Source organism: Pholis gunnellus (assembly GCF_910591455.1).
Source record: "Pholis gunnellus genome assembly, chromosome: 2".
Taxonomy (NCBI): Eukaryota; Metazoa; Chordata; class Actinopteri; order Perciformes; family Pholidae; genus Pholis; species Pholis gunnellus.
In genome coordinates, this window is record NC_136536.1 from 20,117,834 (window position 1) to 20,145,177 (window position 27,344).

Here is a 27,344-nt window from a genome sequence, read left to right on the forward strand (position 1 = left end):
TTGTGGTGTTTTTCCTTTCGTTCTATATTTGTGTGGTGTGTTTAATAATGTATTAATTTCCCCCCAATCCTCCCTATAGGGATATATATTTATTACAGATATTCATATCCTGTTAGACATCTGTTTCACATCATGAACAGTTCATAGATAGTGCACGAGCGCCAACCCAACCCCAATTTGTCTCTGAGATGGGATGTTTTGTCGGCGAGTAGAATTAAATCGTGTAATGTGAACTAGCCGTTATAAACAAGTAAATAAGGTATTTGTCGACGTCATGACGCAATCATACGTACTCATGGTCCGAAAAGTTACGCAGGGCGTGCAGCGGTTCAAAGAGGAAGGAAGATGGCGGATAACAAAGGCGAGGAGGATATGGAACCGTCTGCTAATTCGGACTCGGTGCCCTCAGCGCAAGATAACGAGCAGCCAGAAACGAAAGTTGAAAATGCGGTAATAGTCATAGAATCAAACACGAAGGATAATGACGAAACAGAGTCCCATGATAACGCTCACGGGATACCTACACCCACCAGCGACGGTGGAGACGTTAGCAGCGGCGGGGCTGCTGCTGCTGCCGTTGGGGAAGTCAACGTTAGCGTTAGCAACGACGTGAACCCGGTTGCGACCAGCAACACTAATGCAGAGCCGACGGCAGCTGAAACCCTGGCTGCCTCAGATGCTCCTGTTGGCGGGCTCTCCACTGAAATGTCCCCCCCACCTACGGCTCCAGCGGCTACGCCGGTGTCCGCTCCCATCAATTTTTTGGATACGTGCGCAGTGTGTAAACAAAGTCTTCAGAGCCGAGACTGTGAACCCAAACTTCTGCCTTGTCTGCACTCCTTTTGCCTAAAATGTATCCCGCAACCAGACCGACAGATAAGCGTCCAGGTACCTGGACCACACGGGCAGACTGACACACATATAGGTGAGTTTATCACGAGTAAGTTGACGTTATCTTTGCACAGTAATTTGCTCTGTTAGGATGAATTGCTGTCTGTCAAAACTTCGGGGTTCAACAGTTGAAGTTCATTTATTTTCGGCGACAGTTGAAATGGTCTAACGGAAACTGACAGCTAGGCTGTTGGTCTGATTCTTAATACCTGACGTTATAAACACTGATGCTTACTACTATTGCGTTACATGAAGAAGGTGGCGGCTCTGTCTGTGGTTGGATGGACACACTCCCATCTCTACTGGGAGCCCACCATTGGTCAATCCGTCCAGGACTTGTTCTACCATAATACAGTGTTATTATATTAACAGGCGGCAGTAAGAAACATCAGTTGAGATGGTTCTTACTGGTCAGATGAGACTAAACTTGCATCAGACTTCACGTTCTGTCTTGTCATAGTTGTCATTGTCAATAGCCAGGCAGTATTATAATTTGACAGATGTCCGATGTGTCCTGACATAGCAGTCTCTCTAGGGGTTAAACTAACGTTATTCATTTCCAATCCCTCCAGAAATTGAACAATTATACTGTTTTTAATGATTTGCAACAATATTGACTTGTCAGTAGGTAGATTAACAGTTAACGCTAGATGACATTAACTTGAATGGATGGTGATCATACACTGTTGTTAACTATTCATGAACAACTAGTAGTAGCAGTGAGCTATTCTCTAGTGAAGAGACTGTCTGGAGTTGAAAATACTGTAACTATTAATAGTTACTTAATGTAGAAAAGTATTTGTACTGGATCCACGTAATGTTCTGGATATATAGCGTTACATGCTAAGTTGTTAGCCAAATGGCGTGTATCAAAATACAACTGTAGGACATCTCTGTGCTATTTATGTTATCTTTTTTCTTGAACTGTCACAAGTCTTGGTTCTTAGTCATAACCATAATTATGGGACATGAAAGGCATAATTACGAGGTCTCCAAAATGAATTGCCTCGGTGAATACAATGCAATATAATTAACAGTGCCATGTAAGTGCAGACATAAACTTATCTCGCCAATATGTTTGCTACCATACCGCTTTTAAAAGATGAACACATCACACGTCTGCCCAGTAGACTCAGTGATGTCGATACCGTTTGTTTTTTTAAAAGCTTGATTGTCGGATACCTCACAAAAAGCCCCGAGAGTCAGTCAACAACATTTCAGCTGGAGTAACAAAAGCTTCCCGCTGCGAGCAGACTTAGTAAACTTGGTTTTCACTTCCCCTCAGGAAAAACAGAGCCGGTTGGAAAGGTGTATTTACTTCTCAAAAGTAGATTTATGTTTTGTCTCCTTTATTTTGCACTCTTTAATCCATAAATGTCATCACATAGTCTCACTCTTGAAGGTAGACTTCAGCCAGTCGATATTTCGGAGAGCAACTAAACCGATGGTATACTGGCAGGTGTCTGGACTCATTTCATGTTTATGTGAACTACTACACAAACATAAATTATTTTGCAGTGCTGAACCAGATAATGTAACTCCAACATCCATTCAAAACAGACCTGAGCGCTGGCAGTCTACAAAAAACAATTGTGTTGATATTGAAGTTTAACGAAGGGGCTCTTAGTGTCTCCTGGTGACCTCTAAAATTACTCCTTTAATCTACAGGTTCTAGCTCTGTGTGTAGACCTCGCTTCCTCACACTACCTGCCACCAAGCTACAGCTTGAGATTCAGAATCCAAAGTCTGAATTTTATTTCTAGAACTGCCCAGCTTCTGGGGTTCAAACTGTAATATTATCTATATATGGGGGAGGAGTCTTATTTATCCTTAGTAGATGATGTGGTTCATGTGACCTCACTCAACCCTATAATTTGAATTTGACATGGGAATATCTTTTCACTTTAAATGTTTGGCCACAGTTGCCTCTGACTGGAGTTTTGGAAGGTGGGGGGGTCACATAATACAGAACTACATCTGGCCCCAGTCTCTCTGCACTACTTGCCTGAGTTTGTGAAAGCTCCAACATATCAGAAGATTATTCATTGGCCTCTTCCACTGTCGCAGGTAAATCCTACAAAAAGTGTGTCAGCAACTAGATTTAAAGCATTTGATTGACATGGCTTCACATAAAGGGTTAGAAATGATGTCTCCCTTCCCCGGTCACAACACTAACCCAAGCTACTGATTGATCGTATTAAACCCTGTGCTTTACCAGATCAGAGGAAAGGGGGGATACTGATACATGATCAGAAAATCTTCTTCATGATAATGTGCATGTTAAGTGGCGTACATAAAATGAGGAAATGTCAAAGCTAGTTGAGAATGCAGTTCATGAATCCATCCTGACTTCTACTTCTCGTTTGTGATGTCTGCTGTAATATATGTCTACAGCTTGTAATGTGACATGTTGTTTAGCTTCTTACTGATGTTTCCCTTTGAATATCCAGAAGTACCGGTCGGGTGTGTCTGCAGAATGCTCTATCTGTTAAACGTGCATTAACCTGCACAATACTACGATTGCATTTGTATCTCGTAGCACTACTCATCGTTTCCTTATAAAAAAGATAAGAAGTGAAGATGATTAAATGTGACTAAGATACAAATGTTTTTGTGGTTGGACCACATTTTTGGGTTGGTTTCCATCTTGTGATGAAATGAAGGTGAACACTGACACCAAGCAGAGTTGAAATGTGATATCTGTCACTTCTACAAGATAAAATGATTTCCTTCTTTTCCTGTATTTCAGGGATATTTGGTGCTATAACTTGATCACAGTGTAAGCGTTGGTTGCGGCTCACTGTGGTAAATCTCTGGTACTAATGCACCCAGCACTTGCAAATCGACGAGATTAATGTATATTTGGTAACGCAATCGCCCAATTTAGTCAAACCGACCTGGTTGCTTTTATGCTTTTATAGTCTTGTTTCCCCTTTTATATTTTCTTTAGCAGTACATTTAATGAATATAAGGGGGGGGGGGGTGAACTGCTCCAGTTCACAGTGACAGCTGTGTGGTACGTTTGTATGTAGGGGTTGTGTGGGTTCCTCCACACAGTGTGGGTTCCTTCACACAACCCTAGTCCATCTGCTTTCACAACCAATCACTCCGAGACCGATGCAGCTGGAGCTTACACAAACCGGCTGTGTGCTGCTCAAGCCAGTGTAGACCAGTTTAAACTGGCTTCAACCAGTTTTTTACCTCAGCTGGCTGGTGAGGGGGGGGTAGATTTTATGGGTTTATGAGGTAGAGGGGGAGGGGTGACATATATTATGCTGACTCAATTTAAAATGTTTGTGTTAATGTGTAGTTTGATATTTTGCATATTAATAGACTTGAGAAAATAAATGGCCACGTTAATGCACTGGACTAATTATTTTCCGGGGTTTATGATTATAGCAGTAATTGAGCTAATGCCATTAACAAAGCCAACTGATGCGATTAAGTGAAACAGTCCTCGTTGTTTGGCCATGTGATTTAATATTCAAATAAACATTCCAAAGATGACAAGATTGAATCTCCTGGAGACGGGCGCTTAATCAATTAGCTCCCATGAATAGGCAGTAGGTGTCCCACGGTGCCAAGAATTTTTTAATGAGGACAGGAATTTACCTAAAGGAAATTATGGAAATAAGCTGCAAATATGCAGAGGGCCTCTTATTAATCCCCATTAGTTTGAAGCAGAACTATATTTAGCCAAGAGTTAAGGGGGCTTCATAAGAAGTCAGGTAATAGGTTTAACGTAGGCTTGTCCTCGTCACCTGTGTTTTTCATTTTTCTTCAATGAACAGTCCTCAATCAGTTATCAGTAAGCATTGAATGTGTAGCCCAGCAGTTGACCTTTTGATCTCATTTGACTTGTGTGTCTCCCCCCCTTGTTTTCTGTCTCTTTTCTGTCCATAGTAAATGTTATGCGCTGTTCAGTGTGCCACCAGGACTACAAACAGAGCGACATCATTGACAACTACTTTGTCAAAGATACCACAGATGCCACCAATGCGTCTGATGAAAAGGCCGCTCAGGTACGTCAAACCGGTTGGCCTTGCGGCCATGATGTTGTACTTCAGTGTATCTGCATCGATGCTTTGCCACATAGGTGTTTTGGAGGGGTGATCATTTTCTTGATAACTGCCGAGAGTATCTCGAAGAGATATTCACCGTGTGCTACAGGTTCGTCTGGGACTTAAAGTGAGATGTAAGACAAATTAGTTAAGCTTTATTCCAAACATAGGAAGATGCTTATTTTTCATTTTGATTGCATTGGCTTTCCTTTAGCACCACTAATAAAAACAAACTATGTATGGAGCCAAATCCAGGCCAATAGTTTTGATCATTGATCTCACAATGAAAGTGAGGGCCAGCGTGCCGGCTGAGGTAACCGGTCGTCTGGCCTGGATATATAGGGGCGCAAGACTAATCGGACCAGTAGCTGGTTGCTTTCTGAAGGTTCCCTCTGAAGGTTCCTTCAGGATAGCTGGCGTCTCTCAGTTTTTTCTCTCTCAGTGCAATCATGTGAATATGGTGTATAGAAAGTGTTGAGTCACAGTTCTCGTGGTACCGACGTTTCCTGAAGGCAACCGGCACAACCGGTATACCGGTATTAATTTCCCCGTAGTCATAATACCCGTAGGCAACCGGCACAACCGGTATACCGGTATTAATTTCCCCGTAGTCATAATACCCGTAGGCAACCGGCACAACCGGTATACCGGTATTAATTTCCCCGTAATACCCGTAGTCATACCGGAGCACTGTCTATCAAAAACTGTTAATCTTCAGCAGGTGGCAAAATACATTGTTCGCCGTGGCTTGCGTCACAGTCGGAGCTAGTTCTATTAAATGTATTGAGAGGGACCCTTGATCATGGTTCTAACTTTATAACACAACAATGAATAACCCACAACTAACGCTATTTAACAGGGCAAAACACCACGACACAACAGTTTGTAACACAGAAACAATTTGTAACACCAATAATTGTACATTTATATAATTTCACCGCCGAACTGCATGCTGGGTACAGCTCACTCGCCTGCTAGCACAACAGTCTGCTAACAGCTGGGAGAGGCTCATCACGTGCACAACGTTACATTAAAGAACAGAACAGATTGATGCAGGATGAACATAGACAGACCGGAGATGCACCGACAGAGTTTGACACATATGCAACGCTGATTACGTTTAATATGTGTGGCATTTGTAATAGATGTACGTTGGTACATAGAGGGTGATAAGACGCTGTAACAGGAGGGACTTAGGACCCAGGGGAATGTAGGTGAAGGAAAGCGGAAGAGACGGAAGACACGCCACACGAACAGCTGTTCACCGCTCGTCACGATCCTGCAGACCAGAGATTCTCAACTGGTGGGTCGCCGCGGACCCGTTTTCAGTGGGTTGCGTGCCTTTGCCTTATGCAGTGCACTCATTCACGCTCCTTTCCAGCATTTACGGCGCTTGTTAAGGCGCTTGTTAAGTGGTGCCGGAAAAACGCCGACCAATGCGTTGTAAATCACGTCACGTGATGCAGTTTAGCCAATCAAATAAGGGTATTCTGAAATGTTTCCTTACTCTAGTGAGATGTACCCACACCGTGACACAGGGAGGAGAGACAAGGAAAGACATCATAGAGCAGATCTCATGACAATATATGTGTGAAAGTCAAATATCTCTGGTCGATTTTAACAATTGAAATTACTGAAAAGACCGCATTCCTAAACCAGTGCTGCGAAAACATTAAAAGAAAAGTGTTTCTCTTCCGCACACTTGGCCTTATGGTGAGGTTTATGAGTTTGAAAAGAATACCGTGATATACCGTGGTTATGCAAAATACCGTGATATACATTTTTGGTCATATCGCACAGCACTAATCTTTACCATTGTACTATTATTATTAGTAAGTTAGCACTTTGACATTTTTTTTCAGCCTGGAAACATTTGACTTTGTCCCAAATCCTGTGTCCTGTGTCTATATCAAGGCAACGTCATTTCATGATCTGAGCACACATTTGTAGAAGCTGCATTTCATATGCTTTCTGGTGTGATCTTCTCAAGGTATGCACAAGCTGCGAGGACAACGCAGGAACCATAGGCTTTTGTGTGGAGTGCGGAGAATGGCTGTGTAAGACCTGCGTGGAGGCGCACCAGAGGGTCAAAATAACCAAGGACCACAAGATCCACACGAAGGAGGATGCTGACGCTGCCTCCGGTAAGATGGCTGATCCTCACCGCGAAGGGCCGTGAAGCTAAGACTGCAGAAGCCGAAATAAGACTAACCCTAGTTGAAGCACAGTGAATGTGGTTCCGCTGATAGGCTGTTGCCATAGAAACAGTGCTGCAGAGTCTGGTTGCTTAGATGGTAACTCTAGCCGGGGGATCAAACACCCTGAAGCTCTGACCAGAGTTTTCTGAGACCTTTTCTGTCTGTTTGCCAACCTGAACTGGCTTTGACATGACTTTTTGCTGTTGTCTATATTTGTCTTTTGTTCCGTCTTTTTTTCACCGGTTTCTACGCTTAACTTGCCTTTTTACTGATTTCTGTCTCTCCACTGTGTCTATAGAGTCTGTCGGTACGTCAGGACAGAGGCCTGTTTTCTGTCCCATCCACAAGCAGGAGCCACTGAAGCTGTTCTGTGAGACCTGTGACACCTTGACCTGTAGGGACTGCCAGCTGCTGGAGCACAAGGAGCACAGGTAGCTCAACATCTAACACGTCCCTCCAGGGATTCTGACCAATAACCACACCTTGTTAACTGAGTGTTAAGCGTTAACCGACGATTAATGCCTTGCATGCAGGGGTGCTGTGGTTCATACTCGTGCTTGGCACCGTAGCGTGAGCCTCGGCAGATGGCATGCAAGCTCTGAGCATGGACGGAGGCGTTTATACTCTATGTGCCGTTCGTTGCATTATTCTCCAAGATGCCAGAGGGCGTACAGACAAAATGAACTGTGAAGAATCAAAAAGACAACGAGTGTAGCCCATTGACTGTAGGTGTAACCGGCAAAAAGCAATAAACTGACGTCAACAATGCACAGGATGTACTTTAATTATCTGTAAAGTCATATCTCGTATTCACGGACTACTTTATTGCCTTGGTACAAGCGCTGTAAAGAAACAAGTACATGCATTACATGCATTGTAAAGAAATGAAGGTTGAGTATCCGGTAAACAATTTGATTTAGCTGGCAAAATACAAACAAAGACCTCCTGTTTCCAAAGCATTTTAAAGTGAGTTGGCCCTCTTTGCATAATCCCCAGATAAGTTCTTTTATCAGTGAACTATTTGACAGTCACAAGACAGCGCCTCGCTCTGGCTTCACTACGCCGGGTATAAACTAAGCTTAACTAGTTATCTAATCAGAGACGGCTTTGCATCTCGCAAGTTGAATGGAAGCTCCCACCTGGTAGACCGAAAATGAATACTGCTCTTACAACACAAAGAAAGGCAAAGCAAAGAATTCCCTGCTCAGATTCTCATGAATCTTCTATTAGTAATTATTAAAAGTTGTTGGTAACTTAAAGAGTGTTACTTCCTCTACTCACAGGTACCAGTTCCTAGAGGAGGCTTTCCAGAACCAGAAAGGCATCATTGAGACCAGTGTGGCCAAACTACAGGAAAAGAAGAACTATGTCCATTACTCTGTCTCTCAAGTGCAAAGCAGGTGCGAGTTCTTTTTCATCTCCAGTTTCCTCTCCAGTGCTGCCCATTGACCGAGTTACCGCATGTTAATATCCACAGCAATGGGCTGAACGCATGCAGTCAGAATTTCTGTTGGTGGCTAGGGTCTCTAAATGAAGTGTTTTGTTTTTTTCATCCAGGTTAAAAGAGCTGAATGACACACACAAGAAGGTGGAGCACGAGATCAAAATCGCAGTATTTACTCTTATTAATGAGATCAACAAGAAGGGCAAGTCCCTTCTGCAGCAGTTAGAGGTAAGAGAAGTCAGTTTGTCTAAGATCTGCAAAATTACGAGTAAATCTATTGTTATGGATTTGAAACAATAGTTTTTGTATGCATGTCTGCAAGCTAGTTCTGTGGCTGTTGACTCACTCTAATTGCACTGAAACACAGCAAAATTACACCACATATTGACCACATGGTTTGCAAAAAGCTTTTCTTTTCTGCCCATACAAATATGATGAGACATCCAACAACAACAACAATTGTCTTTACATTGTCTTCCCACACCTTTCTTATTTATCATAGATGTTGAATATCTTGATACGATGCGTTTATTTTTACTGTTTTTACTGTATATGTTGTTACACATTAAGAAAAAAATGTCCTCGTCATGCTTACCTATCTATTAAAGCCTTGTTACTTTTTTCCTCTTCATATATTTACTCAGTCATATTTATATACTTGGCTACTTCCCCATTTGCTGTGTGCTTATGTACTTAATTGTTTTACCTACATTCCATTATCGACCGCTGTAAGCAGCTGTGGTATCAGCAGCAGACATAACCCAAGCTCCCCACAGGGATCATTCAATTTTAATCTCCTCAAATCTAATTATCTCATCCATCTCTATGCACATGCTAACATTTTGTACTAGCATTCATTCGTCTGGGATGTTCGGGCTCTTTCAGTAGCACTGCCTTAACCAGAATAATCTCACTTTCTGTCTAGAGTGTGACCAAAGAGCGCAGTATGAGGCTCGTGTCTCAGCATAAGGACACCACCCAGCTGGCCCAACAGATCAACCATGTGCTCGGCTTCTGCCAATGGGCCGTCACTACTGGCAGCAGCACGGCGCTGCTCTACAGCAAGAGGCTGGTATGTGTCCCATGAGCCCCCAGATGTTCAGCAGTTTGAAGCTGATGCTCCAAACAAAACTGAAGTTGCACCACAGACGACGTGGCTGGTTTGTTAGAACGATAAAGCACTTAGATGTGGATCCCTGCTGTACATGAGAAGAATTCTTCTACTTTTAGTGTTGAACTCTAGTTTTCAGGAATATTTGAGCTATGTTTGCTTCTGATATAAGTTTTTCATCATGTTATCGGGCACATGAACAGCAATAAAGTATCAGATGTAGGGTTGTAGCTAGTACTCTGGTATTTTTCTGTATGTCCTTGAAATCTGTTTTCAGCAGCAGACGTGACATTTTGTTTGGAGTATGCTTCTGGATCAGCCTTTTCTAGATAATTGTGTTTGCCAAACAAGCACATTTTGTGGATGGGATATTTATTTGTTGGCGCAAATCAGAGGCTTCTACCGCATGTCTTTGACTTCCTACCACAAGACAGTCAGCAACTTAGATAATTGTGTTAACTTTATTGTTTTTTGTGGGAATAATACTCCCAAAGGGCATTTTGACAAATGGGGCATTTGTTCCTCCACTAAAGCCAGGCTCATTAACCGAAGGACTGTGTGTGTGTGTGTGTGTGTGTGTGTGTGTGTGTGTGTGTGTGTGTGTGTGTGTGTGTGTGTGTGTGTGTGTGTGTGTGTGTGTGTGTGTGTGTGTGTGTGTGTGTGTAGATTTTGTTCCAGCTTCGCCAGCTCTTCAAGGCTAGACTGGAGCCAGCGCCCCAGGCCAATGGAGTTGTACGCTTCTTCTGTGACCCCACCTTCTGGGCCAAAAACGTAGTGAATCTAGGTGAGAGAGGCCTATTACCTTATTATTATTATTATTATTCCTTATCAGTAAATAATTTATATATTCTATATTGACTTTCAGTCTCTTATTGTTTTATTCTAACCAAGCTTATTTTGAATTTGCCATTGAAAGGTGTGTCTTTGCATGCTTATTATTTCTACATGATATTCATCATCCGGCTGACCAGATTAAGTTGTGCCTTATTAATAGTACGGTGGCTATAAACAGCGTGAACAGCAGTAAGAAATAGATTAAAGTGCCCTGTCGCATTAAATACAATAAAGGAATATTTCACACCTGTCTAGAGCATGTGCACTTCTATAAATTAAGCTTTCTGTTATTTTTGTTTTCATTGTAGGTAATTTGGTTATCGAGAAGCCACCTCCGCCTGTGCAACAGCCCGGCGTGATGGTAGGAGGACCACCCATTTCTCCAGGCCAAGGTCATCACAGCAAGCAAGCAGGACAGATCAACCTGGCCCAGCTCCGGCTGCAGCACATGCAGCAGGCGGCCTATGCACAGCAGAAGCACCAGCACCAGCATCATCAACAACAGCAACAACAGCAGCAGCAGCAGCAGCAACAACAACAACAGCAGCAGCAGCAGCAGCAGCAGCAGCAGCAGCAGCAGCACCAGCAGCAGATCCAGCAACAGATGCGCATGGCCTCCCAAATGTCCCAGCAGCACGCCAGACAGGCCGGGCAACCCATGGGTCAGCAGCCGGTATGGAAAACATTCACCAGTCGAGGAACCGCTGTGGAATACAATGAAAACCTGTGCTCCACACGGTCACCCGCGAGGCTCGCTAAGATATTAGAAGCTTACTTTAACATTTAAATTTTAGTGCACCAGACAATTCTTTTATCTCTCCAGACCTCAGAGCTTTAACAGATGGAGATCTGGCTGTACAAGATTAGGAATATTTATGGGTGAATGGAGTAGCCTGAGGGGTTTCGGTGACAAACGTCCATACAAATTAATCCAAGATGAACACACTTGTGGATAGGGCTGCACAATTAATCGAATTTTAATTGCGATCACGATTTTGGCTGCCACAATTAAATGAGCATGATCGTCAGCGATATCGACGTTTAAAAGTGTAGGACCGAGATCCTCCTTGTGGCACTGGCACCCCAGTGGCAAGTCTGTGGCAGGTGTCGCCAGGTGTCGGAACTGTGTCAGTCGGGTGCCACAACTGTGGCAGGCGAGCGGCACTGTTCGGCACCCGAGCGGCACTAGTTCAGCAGCTGCCGAGCTGAGCGGGCAGAGTGGGCGGAGCCACATTTCCTGAGAACACCCATTGTTGTTACAAATCAGTTTTATGATTTTAGTTGAGTCAAGGAGCCACCCGTTCTCTGTAACCATCCTGAGAGTAACCACCTATGACAACTATTGGCACTGGCAGCTTGTGGCTGCTACTGACACCTACATATAAGCAGAGGAAGAGCGAAGATATTTTCAGTATTTTTGGATTGGAGTTTTTATGGGTTTTCATTTTAAAACGTTTTTATATATATACTTTTAAATGATAATAAAACGGATGATTTATTTTCATTATTTTAGCCGATTGTTGTAAATGACTATAAAGTAATAATTTGGAAAGAGTGTATTATGTTCCCTTTTGTTGCAAAACCAGCAAAATCATACTTAAATAAAATGAATGAGAAACAAAAAAGTACAACGTGGTTACTCTCAGGATGTTTACAGAGAACGGGTGGCTCCTTGACCCAACTAAAATCATAAAACTGATTTATGGCAGCTGAGCTCTCGTAAGAACAATGGGTGTTCTCAGGAAATGTGGCTCTGCCCGCTCAGCTCGGCAGCTGCCGAACTAGTGCCACTCAGGTGCCGAACAGTGCCGCTCGCCTGCCACAGTTCCGACACCTGCCATAGACCTGCCACTGGGGTGCCAGTGCCACAAGGAGGATCTCGCTGTCTCTCGTTTAAAATGCATGCTCTGCTACATATCAAATCAAGCGCTTCCTCAAATAACAGTCAGCCAACCACCAGGGGGAGAACGAGATGGGAGGTGTCATGCGCGCACCCTGTAGAAGTGGAAGAGTGGAGAGACGGGAGCTTGAAGGACGAGTACCTGTGCTTAATTTATTTACACGCCAGCATGTCACGTCCGTCACTACATGGTCACGCCTTTACAATTCCCCTGCTCTCTGTATCACGCACGGCGGTGTTCCGCCCCGATCCGCGCGCACGATGCAACAGTAGCTCTCCTGCGAGTAGCACACCCCCTCCCCAAGCATCTAAGGTCTGGTAACTGGTCATTAATGAATAATCGTGATAAATAATCGTGATCTCAATATTGATCAAAATAATCGCGATTATGATTTTGGCCATAATCGTGCAGCCCTACTTGTGGACCAAGTTTATTATTCATCAAACTTACAAAAAAACGGACAAAATGTCCGTCTCAAGGGATGGGGAACCCAAATTGATCTAAGATCACTCAATCACTTAATCATCTGTCAAAATCTTCAAAAGTTCGGATTTAATGTTGTTAAACAAGGAAAAGCAAGCAAATCTTAGCATTTGAGAGGACCAGTGAATATTTAGTATTTTTAAGGGATAACTGTCTGAATGAATGAATTGATGATTCAAGTCTTCAGTTTGTTTTCTGTGGATCAAGGGGTCGATAAATCTACCCATCATGTCGGCATTAACTATGTTTTGTTCCTGTCATTGCATGACCCTGAATTTCACTTGCTGTTAGCATAAATTGTCATGGTTGTGTTTCACAGTCTGTTTATCTGTATGTTTTTTTCTTTTGACAGCCTCCAAGGCTCATCAGTATGCAACAGCTACCGAGAGGGCCCGGGGGTATGAATGGTGGGCCAGGCCCCCCCATGTACCCCTCCTCCCACCATATGCGTCTCCCGGGTCCACCGCAGGGCCGAATGCCCACGGCTCAGCCGAGACTTAATGGACAGCAGTATCCTACCATGATGCAGCCTCAGCTACAGAGACAGGTCAGTGCAAACACACTCTGCTTTCACTGGATGAAATGGATACACGGGTGAAATTTGGACTGTTTACAACATACTTTGAATGTTTGGATTTATATATATGATTTATTTATTTTTGTCTAACTCGGCTGTTGCTGTAAATGATGTGATGAAAATATATATATATATATATATATACTGTATTTGCACAAGGTGAGGTTGGTCTAGAGCAGTCAAACAACTTGCTTAAGAAAGAAATAGACATACAGTATTTGTAGTATATTTGTTTGTGCATGCTTTTCTATCTAATGCAAAAACAATCTTTGGGAATACTAACAGACATTTAAGTGAGGTTTCATCTTTCTTTTTTGCACCAAGTCTGTAGAATTTTAGGGGCAATTGGAGTGTAAGAGTCCAGCAAGTGTATATATAGAATTTCCTGTTTGTGTGTTGCATTGTGGTTTTTAATCTTTCGAGTATGTTTAGAATAAGGTAATAATTGGTGAGGCCAGTACATAGTTTGTCCACCAGGTTTATTTTTCAACTGTAAAATGTCCCACTCCAATATACATGTTCCTATACTGGTCACAATTCTTAAAAAAACAAACATATGGTGAAGTTGTTATCTGGGTATTTGAAAAAAACTCAAATAGTTGTATTGGTAAAAATTGGTATCGATATAAAAAAATCCATTATCAGTCAGCCATCACTCTTCATGCAGAGTCTGAAGTCAGGCTGTTATTGTGGACTGACTATTTGTGAAATCCTTATTTGTATATGCCTAAAATATCTTAACCGTCTCAAGTATTCGGTTCAGAGCTGCCAGTATTGAAATAGAATAATTTATTAAGTGAAATAATAAATGATATAATACATTTTGAAAATGCATTGTAACTGACCAAATTAAAGTGAAAACTCCATTGACAAAGGACAGGTTACTGCTAATTATAACCATAACGAGATTACATTGTAATTTTGTGCTGAAAGGGGCTTTGCATTTTCATTTGCATTTAACATAGAATTCAGTTCCGGTAACTTGATAACGGTGCAAACAACACCGTAGCCCTCTGGGATGGCTACACGTTAGGGTACGTTTTGTGAAGGTTCTGCAGTGGAAAGGGGGGGCCGCTAGTTTGGTTGGGTAAATACACAGATTCCTCAAAACAAGCCAAGAACAATGCTGCCTTTATTCAAACTTCTGTGTTTGTGCAAACATATTAAATAATTCAGACAAACAAATTCTAATGTAAAAGTCCAGTTTATATTTTCATGTTTATAAAGGGCGCTGTGAAGGTTTCTCGTAAACAAACAGTCAGTGTTACTAACCAAACACAACGTGTGTTTCCTTGAGGTCACACAAACGCGTCGAGTGCATTCCCCTCCTTTGTTCACGTCCACGTTTACTAGCTTGCAGACTTCCTCTTCTGTGTCATTATTGGTGCAATGTAGCATATCTTGCTTTGTTATTGCTACCTGTTGATCTGTGTCATCAACAGGTGTGACACCATAGCTAGGACTGTTTCCTTGTGCGCAAGGAACAAAACAGGGAAACTCATAGAAATACAGCTCCATGGAGCTACTAATAGTCAAAAACTCCACATGGAACCGTAATGCTTTTTAATTTTTACATTGGCAGACAATTTTCTACTTGTCTGTTTCCCACCCCGTTATGGCAGGGTTATACTTTGGCACTGAAAACTATCTAAATATCACCTTTTCAAACATGGAAATATAAGGTTTTATGCACACAAATGAAATCTAAATGTGATCAAATTATTTCATTTAAATTCTGGCTAAATACTTGAACATCCAAGTATTAAGGGTGCGCAAATGTACTGTGTCCTCATTCAGTCCTTCTTCACAATGCCTCACCAATGACCTTTACATATATAGCTGATTATTTGCACAAGTCAAATAATGTGTACAGAATGAAAATGTACATTTGCTGCCTGCATGTAAGACCAGGTAAGAGAAAGCTCCACTATATCCTGCCCCCTTTTTCTTTGTGTCCAGATGTCTATAGAATCTGAGATGAGCGACCAAAGGTTTCGTTTCTTACTACAATCAGGGGTTTGGCACCTTTTTTCCTACTTTGTCATTTGTGTCTTGTGCAGCATGCGTCACCCAAATGCATGATCATGCAACCATGTTGTTTTGTACAACAAAATGTCTTCTGATAAATCTCAGCGAATGACCGATGTCATTGTTACTGTCCTCCCATCTTTTTTTCCCCCACTTCCTGTCATTGTCCTTCCTGATCTTCTTTTCCTTCATCCCTCTGTCTCTCTCTTTCTATGCAGCATTCCAACCCAGGCCATGCAGGCCCCTTCCCGGTGGCATCTCTTCATAATGCCAACCCCACAAGTCCTACCAGTGCAAGTATGGCGGGTGCCCATGCTCACCGCGGCCCTGCCAGCCCCATCATAGGTCCCATCGAGCTCATCCCCTCGGTCACCAATCCTGAGAACCTGCCCTGCCTACCTGAGATCCCGCCCATTCAGGTGCGCACCTTCTAACCATGTATTGGATGTTTGGGTCGGATTTGTAACTTTTTTTTTCAGACTTAAAATAAAAGTTAGAACTGTAAAATATCAACAATGCTCTCAATTAAAGAGACAAAAAAATCTAATGTCAATTGAAATTATCCCATAATTAGCATTACAATAAACATTTGAACATTTTTAGAGTTTACAATAATGAGTAAAAATATGTAAAATATAGATAAAACCCAAATAGGCAAATATGTGAATTTATATATTCAAACCATTGACTGGGGAAGGTGTGGAGAAGCACAACTACAAAGTCTGATGTTGTGAATGAGTAGACAGATTTGGCACAGGCCAGTGTTTTCCAATATTTCCCCTGGTTGAGGGTCAAGTTGACATTAAATATATTAATGTACAAAAGTCCGTTGACCTTTTGAGTAACTTGATTCTCTGTCTGCTTTGCTAGCTGGAGGATGCAGGTTCCAGCAACCTCGGACACCTCCTGTCTCGCTACATCACAGCCAGCACGCAGCATCACCTTGGTTCAATGGACATGAACCCTTCACCGGGACTGTCCACACACTCCCCTGGATCTTCAGGTACCCACACATTCAGGGAGAGGGACTCCCATTCACATCTGACCGAACTTCCTGTTTTAGTTTTTTTGTTTTTTCATTCTTTATTTTCTGTTGATCTAATCACATTCATGATAACATCACAGACCTTAAGGATTCTGTGATAAGGATGTAATCCACAAAGAGCAGCCATTGGCTCTAACTGTATAAATACAAATATGGTGTGACTTTTAAAACATATGTAATACACTGGACTGACAAAAGCAATACAATCATTTAATGTATAAGTCATTTCATTTGAATTTCCAGAACATTATTATAAGTCATTTCCATGTTATCAAAGTGTTTCTTCCAAGATACTGTGGGCATTTGTCTGTCCCTAGAGAAATGAAATGAAACTTTCATGTTCTTGTACAACCAGTAGTGATCACCGCCGCTTCATCTTCACCTGTGTCTTTGTCTCCTGTCTTATTTCTGTCTGCAGGTTTGTCGAATGCCCACACACCAGCACGACCTTCTAGCACGTCCAGCACAGGCAGCAGGGGCAGGTAAGAAGATATGCAGTTATTATAGTAGCAAAACACCCTGTCAAAATTCCCAGAAAATACATACAGGCCAGAGTCCAAGTACACCGATTTCAATGAAAAGACTTAACCAAACTTAAAATTCTAAAAATAAATTGGTCAGAGTGACACGATCTGAGTTAGCAAATATTAAGCAACGATCGATACAGACCAGACTTGCTGCAGATGCTCTGCAACAGCAGGAGCCAACGTTGCAGGATGGAGACGAGGTCTGGGCTGCATTTTAAACTAGAAGCAGCAATATAACAACAGATTTTGCAACTCCCCCCAGAGACGGGGAGAACATCGGCAAAGACTGCAGGCGTTTTTCACACTATATCCCTAACTCGGATAGAGATATGGTTAGAACTCTGCAAATCTTCCCTCTAGGAAAGAAGTATTAGTTGCCTAACTTTATATACGATCTCAAACACCAAAGGGCCAAATGACAAAAGCACACTGTACGTTTGGCCCGTGCTTGACGTAGTCGTTAATGAGTTATAAACGGTTGCGTTAATTATTTCTGCATGGTTTGTTTTTGTGTGTTTTTAAGCTGTAGCTCTGCTGGGAGGGCGGGGCCAGGAGGCGGAGCTCCGGTGGAGCAGGTGAGGGTGAAGCAAGAGCCTGGTACAGAAGACAGCTACAGCTGTCCAGCTTCTTCTCTGAAGACGGAGCGGGGCAAAGATTCCGGGAGGAGTGCCTGCATGGTATGAATACTTCGTCCATTAGTTTTCAAATGTGCGATAAAAGTACTTAAACAAGTATAAATTCAACTAAATACGCTTACATTGTCAACAAAAATGTTTGGTTATTTATTATCTTACCCCTAACCGACAAATGTCCGCGGTAAAATATGCTAAAGATGTTTATGCCTGATAACGGTTTACATTGGCTAAATGAGCCAGAACCAGAGGATCCTTCTAACAACATAAAATGTGGTAAATATTGCTTTTGCATGTACATTTTTGATGTGATAACTTTTTTCAGCTGCTCTACACTATGATTTGTGCATGATGACAGAATCCATTAATATTGGCTTTGGGCATATTCAGATATGTGCTTCTTATTTATTGTATAAATAACAGAAAAATGGGAAGCTCACAAGGGATAGATTATATAAAAGATTATAAATGTGCTCGGACTGATGAAATATGAAAAGTGAGGAAATAAACTTAGCTCCATGTCATTTGTTTTGTGACATCACTTCTGGGGCGACATACTTACAGACAAGACAGTATTGTAAGATACATGTGAGTATAAGACCAGAAGATTATCATCTTGTCTTAAAACCATCTAATGTATTTGTGTGGGGTTTTTTTACCCGCAGATGAGCAGTCCGGAGGACAGCCCCTTTCCTGTATTGGGAGTTGTATCTGCCGGCCAAGATGCTCTCAAGGCTTTAGGGGAGCGCATCAAAACAGAACCCCAATCTGAAACTCCTTGTTCTGGACTAAATGGCTCCAGTGCCGCCACCTCCTCTTCTTCAAATTTCACTATGACCGCCACTACCTCATTATCCTCCGAGAACAACAGCAGCAGCAGCAGCAGCAGCAGCACGGCAGGCCCTCCCCTCACTAATGGAAACTCCAACAAGGGAACGAGCACCAAAGGGGACGGCGCGTTGGCCGGAACAGGCAGCTCTGGTGGGAAAGAGGACGACCCGAACGAAGACTGGTGTGCTGTTTGTATCAACGGTGGTGACCTGCTCTGCTGTGACCGCTGCCCCAAAGTATTCCACATGAAATGCCATGTGCCCACCATAAAAATCTTCCCAACGTAAGTGATCAGTCTAGGTCGTTTCTTTTGGTGGTGCATTTTTAAAACGATTTAACTGCTGTTGCACACTGCCACAACGTTCACACTGAATATTTTGGTTATGTTGTGGAAACACTGTGAACATCACTGAAAGTGGGGAAAGTCCTGGAACATTATTTCTAGAACCCTGTATGCAGCATGGATGAGATGCAACCGTAAAACAAGACATTGACAAAGTTGATACCCGATCTATAGTAACGGGCTCATTCTTGCAGAGCCGTCAGTCTAAACGTAATGTCTTAGCTCATCACCGCAGCGTTTGGCTTTAGCTGCAGTTAATTGAGCATGCAGGTCATGAAAGTTAATGTTAACACAATGTGTGACTTTTGTGTCTCAGGGGTGACTTTCTTTGCACGTTTTGCCGGAGTGTGACCACCCCCGAGATAGAGTACTGTGACGACAGCAAGAAAGTGAAAGGAGAGCAGGCCCTGAGACCAGATGATCAAAGGGTCAGTACAGCCGCCACACCTTCACAGGCCTCCTCATCATTAGTGCAAGGCAACTAATACTCTCTCTTCACCTCTCTGCAGAAATGTGAACGCCTCCTGCTGCACATCTTCTGTCATGAGCTCAGCGTGGGCTTCAGAGAACCTGTTTCTAGCTCTGTAAGTAGCTCCAGATGACACACACACACACACACACACACACACACACACACACACACACACACACACACACACACACACACACACACACACAGTTCAGCCATTTCCACTACCTGATGGCCCAGGTCCTGTCTTCAGTCCTGTTTCTTTTGTTTCTTATGCGATGGCAAAGATGAATCCTCTTTTTTAATTTGCATTAGTCCACATTGGAGCTGTCCTAGGACAAAGACATTCTTCGTCGACTAGCAATCATAAAATGTTGTCAACTAATTGATAAGTTGTTTTAATCGACAGATCTATAAATATGTGTTTCTCCACAAACAATCGCACAAAAGCACCACTTTAAATCTCATGCTTACCAGAGATGTGTGCATAACTTTCAAATGACTAATAGACTAAAGAAATTTTAGTCGATTATAACTAAACAGCTGATTAGTTGTCTAATCGACAAAGAGGGGTCAGCCCTAGTTCACCTACATATGTTGTTCTGCCCACAGTCACAGGGGTGTTAGAAGTAGACACGGTTTCCATCGTGGAACTACAAAGAAAATATATTGTATCGTGGAAATATTTGTGAAACCAAGTGTAACTGTTGGTTATAATTCCAGTATACTTTTACCCCTTTTGCAAACTAGGACATTTTTGAAATGCACTGAAAACACCTGGCAGCACCTTTTTAGTGTCCCGTGTGCTGATATTTTTTTCTTAAATTGATTTGATTGCATACTGTATTCTATCCTTTATGTTCTGCAGTTTATAATTGATTGGTTAGCTCTTGGTAGGCTCATTATTTTATGAGCTCATTAAATCCGTTGAGACATGCTTGTGTTGAAGAGCTGAACAAATTAACATAATTCCGTATAGCCCTCATGTTGGCAAAGCAGTTGCAATCATAATCCTAAACATCTGATTAAGTTTGAAAGAAGAAACTCTGTGGAAACGTGGATATTTATGTTTGCAGTATTTATTATGTGCTTGAGGCAAGTTGAAAATCTGCTGTGTTTTTTTGTCAAAGTTTCGCCATTTGTTTTTACTGTGCTCCCTCAGTACAACTTTGTAAGACATTCTTACTCTTGATTACTGTTTGGGAGGGTGTCCTGTAAGGATCAGGGGTACATGCTCTGTGGCCGTCCCTGGTTCAATTATTATCTTAGAAATAAATTACTGTTCACCTAGCACTGTAGGTGTTAAGAACCTTCCTGGAACTCGCTACAGCTACCACACTGAGCAGACAACAAAAAAGTTGCTTTTAAGTCTAATGGGATAATTGAGACCTTTTTGACATGTGGTTTGTGTGAGTTACACACTCGTTGCATTGATTCAACAGCATTTCATGTAAGGCTATAATAGTAATACGCTTTTACTATTTGTAGTTTTTTCCATCAGTGGCTGTGTAGTCAGGATGTGCGGGTTGACTCACAGGTTTGGTGTGTTTGGATAAGCTTACTAGAAAGGATCGAGTTATTAATAACTTACAGAAACATTACGTGGAATATACTCTACAGCGCTCAGTCCTCAGTCCGCACATTTTTACATAAAATATGACAACAGATATTCAAAGCTTTATTGGAATGCCCCAATTGAAGCTTTAAATGTTAAAAATAAGACATTTGGATCGGTCCTATATTCATGGGACAACAACTCAGCAAGGCATTGAAACCATCTATGAAACAGGGGAAAAAATTTATCTTTCCAACACTTAATTCTCTTGTCTTACTTCTTTCTCCCTTTGGTATCACAGAACTACTTTGTTGTATGCCAAAATTGAAACCTAAGCTATCCTCAAAAAGCAAGCCACATTGTCCTCTGCCTCTCGTGTTCAAGCCACATACAAACTTGTCGACATCCTTTGATGCCGTTAGAGATGTCGTCTGACCCAGTTTTGTTTAACCAGGTGCCGAACTACTACAAGATCATCAAGCAGCCCATGGACCTGAAGAAGGTGAAGAGGAGGCTGCAGTTGCGAAGCTCCCAGTACTACCAGACCATCCAGGAGTTTGTGTCCGACATGCGTCTGATCTTCAAAAACTGTGCAAATTACAACGAGGTGAGCGGCATGAATCCTGAGCCTGCTTTGGAGAATGGCTTCCACTTGTGTGCGTGTGCATGCAGACAAGGGTTAGACTGATATGAGTTGGAGTTTAAATTGCCACCAGCTAATTGAATAGCTTCGATTGAGTCATTTGACCATTTTAAGGCTCCAAAGATATTTGGCATTAGGTCTAATATATTACCTAAATATATTAGTCTAACCTTGTGTGAAGACATAGGCTGACTGGGAATGGGTGCTTACGGCCGGCAATGTGCGCACAGTTCTGTACACCTACTAACATTGGCTGTTGGGGGTGATGGAGTATCGAGGCGTCGCTGTGCTTTCATCACACCGACTGCCGTAACGCTGTCTGAACCCTGTTAATAACACTGTCTGCATCACAATGACAAATCACAAGTTTGGTTTTTAATGGGTCACTATGGTTACTTGATTCATCCATTGGGGAAATGATTTACTTGAACGTATACTGGATGTATCTATTTGTTGTGGGTATCCGCTTAATTGCTTATGATCTCATAAACCCTCTGTGTGTAATTCAATCTAGAGGGATCCCCTATAAAGGATACTTTATTTATTATGATTGTGTGTTTCTCCTTCCAAACACATGTGGGAGCTTCTACTTTTTCAAGAAGTTAACAATGTGTTGAATGACAACCCAGGCTGCCCCGAGACATCACTTTATTTGGCCACTGTTGATCTTAGGACAACTTCACCATACATATGACGTTATAATGTAACAAATATTTCCAGGCATGAGCATTACAACAAGTTCTGATGAACTAGTACCAACAAAATACAGATTATCAGCTAAAGACGGCTGTCCTGTTAAATGCCATCCCTGTCAAGAAAAATCTGCCTACGTACCAATTCATGTAATTAAAGAACAAATCAACCAAAAAACATAATGAAAACTAAATTTTTCAATGATATCAGAAGTATGATATTTGATGGTGTTAACAGCATTCTCAGAGACACTTCTTCTCTACTTCTTTAAACTGTTTCTGTCAGCTACAGTTAAATAATCTGTCTGATTCATTTCCGTGATTATATCAGTTGTTAAGACAACGTTCTTGACAAACATTTACACAGAAGTGGTGAAGAAACATTTACACAGAAATGGTGAGGAAACAGAACAAAAAGAAGTGCATTGTATGTACCACCATAGAGATGTTGATATTGAAATTGTCACACGTTCCCGGTAGCTTCCTGTAGAGGAAGGAAGACCTGCAGACAGAGTGCAGACTTTACTTGCTGTTCATTTCTGCTGAAACCACCTCTAGGCTTGAGCACGGTAGGCCGTAAACAGATTTCTGATCTGTTATTATTTAACCTGCCTGTGCTGTGAACTCTTTTCTCCCCCCCTGCTGCTTCACTGTTTGTTGTAATGTTATTGCCCCTTTTTAGATGTCTCGCATAATCCAGGTTTATGATGAGGAGAAACAGATTAATACGCAGGTAAGCCGTTTCAAATGGAGAGCAGATGTCTGGTCTCCTCCCACTGAGGCTCCAAGAAATGTGTTTGCCCTTCATCTTAGCATAGAGAATTCATGAGCAGTCATACGGTTTCAAACTACAGAAATTGGGCATAGAATGACTGAAAGATGGATTACATTTCATTCCATTTAATCCTAATGAGGTGGTAAGGACTGTGTTAGAGGTTACAGGGTCTGGAGGTCTAATACATTCATGTGCTATTTGCTTCAGAGGTCTTGAAATCAGTTTATTTAAGGGGCAAGTATACTCCGTCTGTGGTAGCCCGTTTCTGTATCGTTTCTGAAATCGACACGCCGTACGAACCACAAACTCTTACGCACCACTTCTTTTCAATTCTAGCCGACATGTGGTTGATTCTACGATGCAAAACATAATGTAGTATAGGTGTGTTTTGTAATTTATCCGGGGCTGTGCAATCTGACGGACATTCATTCTGCTTTTCACTTGTGTGTATATATAATTAATCCGAAATCATTTCCGTCTTTTATATTTCAAATGCATGCAAACATAGATTTAAAGGTTCCCGATTCAGATCATGCTGACAGAGCTGACGGTGTTTACCTGGCGGGGGAACAGGAGCGACGCAGCAGCCGGGTGTTATAATTAACTGTGACTGCTGCATGAGCACAGTGCAGAGCGCCGGCCATCAGCTAGCCAGCGGGGCGCAACAGAGAGCTTTGCATGCACTGAAATGCACGTGTGGACAGCCTTGCTACGTAAACAAAGCACAGAGAAACTCTGATTACAACACACACACACATAGATTGTGACTTCATGTATCCAGGTAGACGTTACTCCACGATCTCTTTATATGGCAAAGAGTTGTTTGCTGCTTTATTAATAGCTCTGACGTAACCATTTATTCTCATCTTACAAACGTATATTCTTTATATTACAGAGTCTAATACTACGTTTATATGTATATAACATTCCTATATATGTACACAATTAATTATCGAGTGACTTTAACCCCAGGCTGAAAAGCAGTGTATTGCTGCCCTCTAGTTTAAAGTGTTACGCCTGTTTCCCCCTTATGACCACAAGCAGCTTCACTGATCGCTGTGGTTGAGTGCGGTCGCAAGTGTACTCTGTTGAACCTGTAACCGTTTGTACTTTGCTGCAGCAAGTTGAAAAGTCAAACCACTGGAGGTCAGCAAATACAAGATTTTCAGTGTGTGTGTTAGGTAGCTCTCTCGTGTGAAAGCAAAGTATCCACATAAGTAGAAGTGGACATGAGAGAGGGTGAAAGTATATCCACGTGAGAGGCCCAAAACAAGTCAGGGCTTGCATGGCCCCTCATAGTATTTAGCTCATTTAAATTCATAATGTTTTTAAACATATATAGATAGATATAGATAAGTCCTGGGTTAAGGGCTCATTTCCTGTAGCTGTGTCAGGTTTTATTTTGGGGAATTCAGGCTTTGGAGTTATAAAGTTGTAAAATGTTGGTGTTAATTTAAACTCCTAACAGTCCTAGTGGTTTTTTTGGTGTGCTGTGTTCTTTTCATGCAACATCAACATTTATTTTTCCTGTGTCAGTCGTTGTATCGACTATTTTAAATGTTCATGTTGTCCTAACTGGTTCTTAACGAGCAGGAAGTATTTAAACCGAGCCTAAATTATATTTTGACCCTCGTCTATGATTGTGTTAATGCTTCATGGAGCCACAGTGGGACGGGGCGGTAGGATATCTCTGCTCTGTACAGCAACGTTGAGCCGGGGCCACCCTACCACTAGGAGTCTTAACCTGATCTAATTTGTCTCCTCATTCTCCTCTTCCTCCTCCCTGCTTCATCCCATTTATTTATCCTGCTTAATTGTACTCATTCCCCCTGCTGCCTCCATATCACTCTTTACCCTCTTCTTCTCCCCCCCCCCCCCCTCCTCCTCCTCCTCCCTCTCCTCCTCCCTCTCCTCCGGCAGGTGGGATCAGAGATGGCGATATCTGGCAAGGCAGTAAGCCTGTACTTCGAGGAGAAGTTGCAGGAGATGTTCCCTGGGCAGAGCTTCCCGGAAACACCGGAAACACCAGAAACACCAGAAACACCCGACACCGATTGCCCGGAAACAAAGATGGACGACGGCGACACGGACGACTCTGAGGACTACTTCATACAGCCCAGACGCAAACGGTTAAAAACGGACGAGAAAGTGGTCCACATCAAGTGAGAACAGAAGAAACAAGAGAAGTGTAAAGACTGTCTTCTATATTCTACACTTCTCTTTTGTTTGAGGCAGCAGACAAAAAGGACAAGATTCACTGTACAAACGGCTTTGGGTTATCTCATCCTCGCCTTGGGAAGAACGACTGTCGACTACATTCAACATCTGCCTTCAACAGAACTCTTAAAGACAGAACCATAGAAGAGCTGCATTTCCTCCTTATTTCATGGACACTCAAGAACCCGCCTGTACAGATTTTTGATGTAGGACTTGTTTTGCAGTAGTTAAGTTAATGATTGCTCTTTTCTTTTCTATCATCCATTTTCATTGGTAGATTTGTTGTGACGGTTGCTTTATAAAACGTTCGATTCCTCCATTCCCACTTCTTAATGTATTATATCTATACTTTGACATGAAACCAAGTATTTGTATTACTTTGTGGAAGCATTGTGTAAATAAGAGAATCTAGCCCACTGAAGGTATTCCTACGGTATAGATGTTTGGTCGCGTCATAAATAAAACCTGTTCTTGAAATATATTAAAGAAAATGTGTGGCGTTGAGTTGGTTTCGGGATTAAAAGGAGCAGTTCACTTGACATTAAAACATCAAACTGCTGTAATGGTTCATGGCTCTATGCCAAGAAGAAGTCACGATGACTCCACAGACAATAGCGCAGCCTCGGCTAATGCACTGCAGGAGTCAGTCCACCTCTTACTGTACTTTGACACAATAAACTGAACCAGAGTCACTTTACAAGAAGCATGTGATGACAGTGGAAACTTGCTTTATAACTGGAAGTCCTGAAAATATGCACGAACGAGCTGACATCAGCATGTAAGGTGCTCAGTTCCTCACATGCGGTCAAGTCAGCAGGCGCACTAAAATGTAAGTGTCTGCTGAGTTGACCGCCGTTGAGCCCTCAGTGTGACAGACAGTCTGCTGACCTGCTGACCATCTTTCAACATCTTGAACATTTTCCTGGAAAAATCCTCTCGTGTCTTTTTCGATCACCAGTCGGACGTCGGGTTGGATCGTCTCTTCGTGGTAGGATGTTTTTCTCTTGACAACTTGATTGCTCATCTCAAACAAGATTAACCAGGACAATTAGTTTCGATTTGAAAGTATAGCCTCTTTTGTGATAACGATAATTATCTATCTCATCATCGTAACATTGAACAAAATTAGAAGAACGGCCCCTGATAAACGCAAAGTTCACTGAGTGACATTTGCATACAAGCCCGCTTTACTCAGGATGTAATCACGTGGAGCTGGTAATGTTATATAATCACCTATAGGTGTATTCTTTGGCAGCTACATACTAAAATGCTAAGTTAGTTTAAGAATGTAGGAGGCCTCGGGGCTAATGACTGAATTACCATGTGGAGAGAAATAATCTAATTTGACGAAGCTTGTAGATATGTGATGAGAGAGTGTGAAATGTGAGCTCTGGAACATCAAATAGTTTGTCCCGGTTCTTCTACAGATGAGGAACAATGACAGCATTCTGCTGCCTTGTTCCACAGCCGTAACACATGTTTTACAATCGTCTATAACAGTCTCTACCAGGGAATTTTATAGCCTACACTGACGTTGATCCTGAACTTTAATCAGAATAATGTTTGTTCATCGACCTTGAAATCATAACAAATCCATAAGGAGAAAGGAATCCGTTATCGAGAGCTCTACGATCAATTACAGACGTTTTGTTTTTCCAAAAAAACATCATTTTATGATGACCATGGTGTGCTGTGGATCAATTGAAGCGTCACAACAATCTGATGCAAAAAAACAGAATTTATTTTTGTACTTGTCATCTTTTCCCTCATATTCCGCTTTTATGCTTCATTAAATCACAATGTGTTCAAATGTATTATAGACCACATGGAGGGATGTCTGGCACACATGTCCAATCATCAGCGAGGGATACTCTTATTAAATTGACGAAATGTACATTCCTGGAGCCCGATCCCAATTTTACTTTATTTTAATTAAAAGACCGACTTGGAGTCTAGAGCCGCAAGTCACGTGCCAGTTCCTCGATGAGCCTGCAGTGACGTTTCAACGGCACCGACCAATCAGCTCGCGGACGCAGGCCAGGCTGGTTTATCTGCCTGCTTCCGTGTTGTTCCCACAGTGTCGGAAA

General features: G+C 42.2%; 1 protein-coding gene across 2 annotated transcripts; it reads left to right on the forward strand.

Annotated features, from left to right (window-relative positions):
• Positions 1-312: 312 nt before the first annotated feature.
• Positions 313-25,736, forward strand: trim33 (tripartite motif containing 33; the record flags this gene model as incomplete). Of its 2 annotated transcripts, XM_079176400.1 has the most annotated exons (20): positions 313-925; positions 4,795-4,913; positions 6,943-7,096; positions 7,449-7,581; positions 8,434-8,550; positions 8,708-8,822; positions 9,520-9,666; positions 10,372-10,489; positions 10,848-11,212; positions 13,276-13,470; positions 15,747-15,947; positions 16,399-16,531; positions 16,992-17,055; positions 17,624-17,777; positions 18,398-18,846; positions 19,223-19,334; positions 19,416-19,490; positions 21,385-21,537; positions 22,948-22,998; positions 24,961-25,736. In XM_079176400.1, 20 exons carry the CDS (start codon positions 346-348, stop codon positions 25,204-25,206), a joined length of 3,681 nt encoding a protein of 1,226 aa, XP_079032526.1. In that variant the 3' UTR covers positions 25,207-25,736. The 2 variants fall into 2 exon arrangements, with proteins under 2 accessions (XP_079032526.1, XP_079032525.1); XM_079176399.1 differs by lacking the exon at positions 22,948-22,998 and having other exon boundaries at positions 346-925.
• Positions 25,737-27,344: the final 1,608 nt, after the last annotated feature.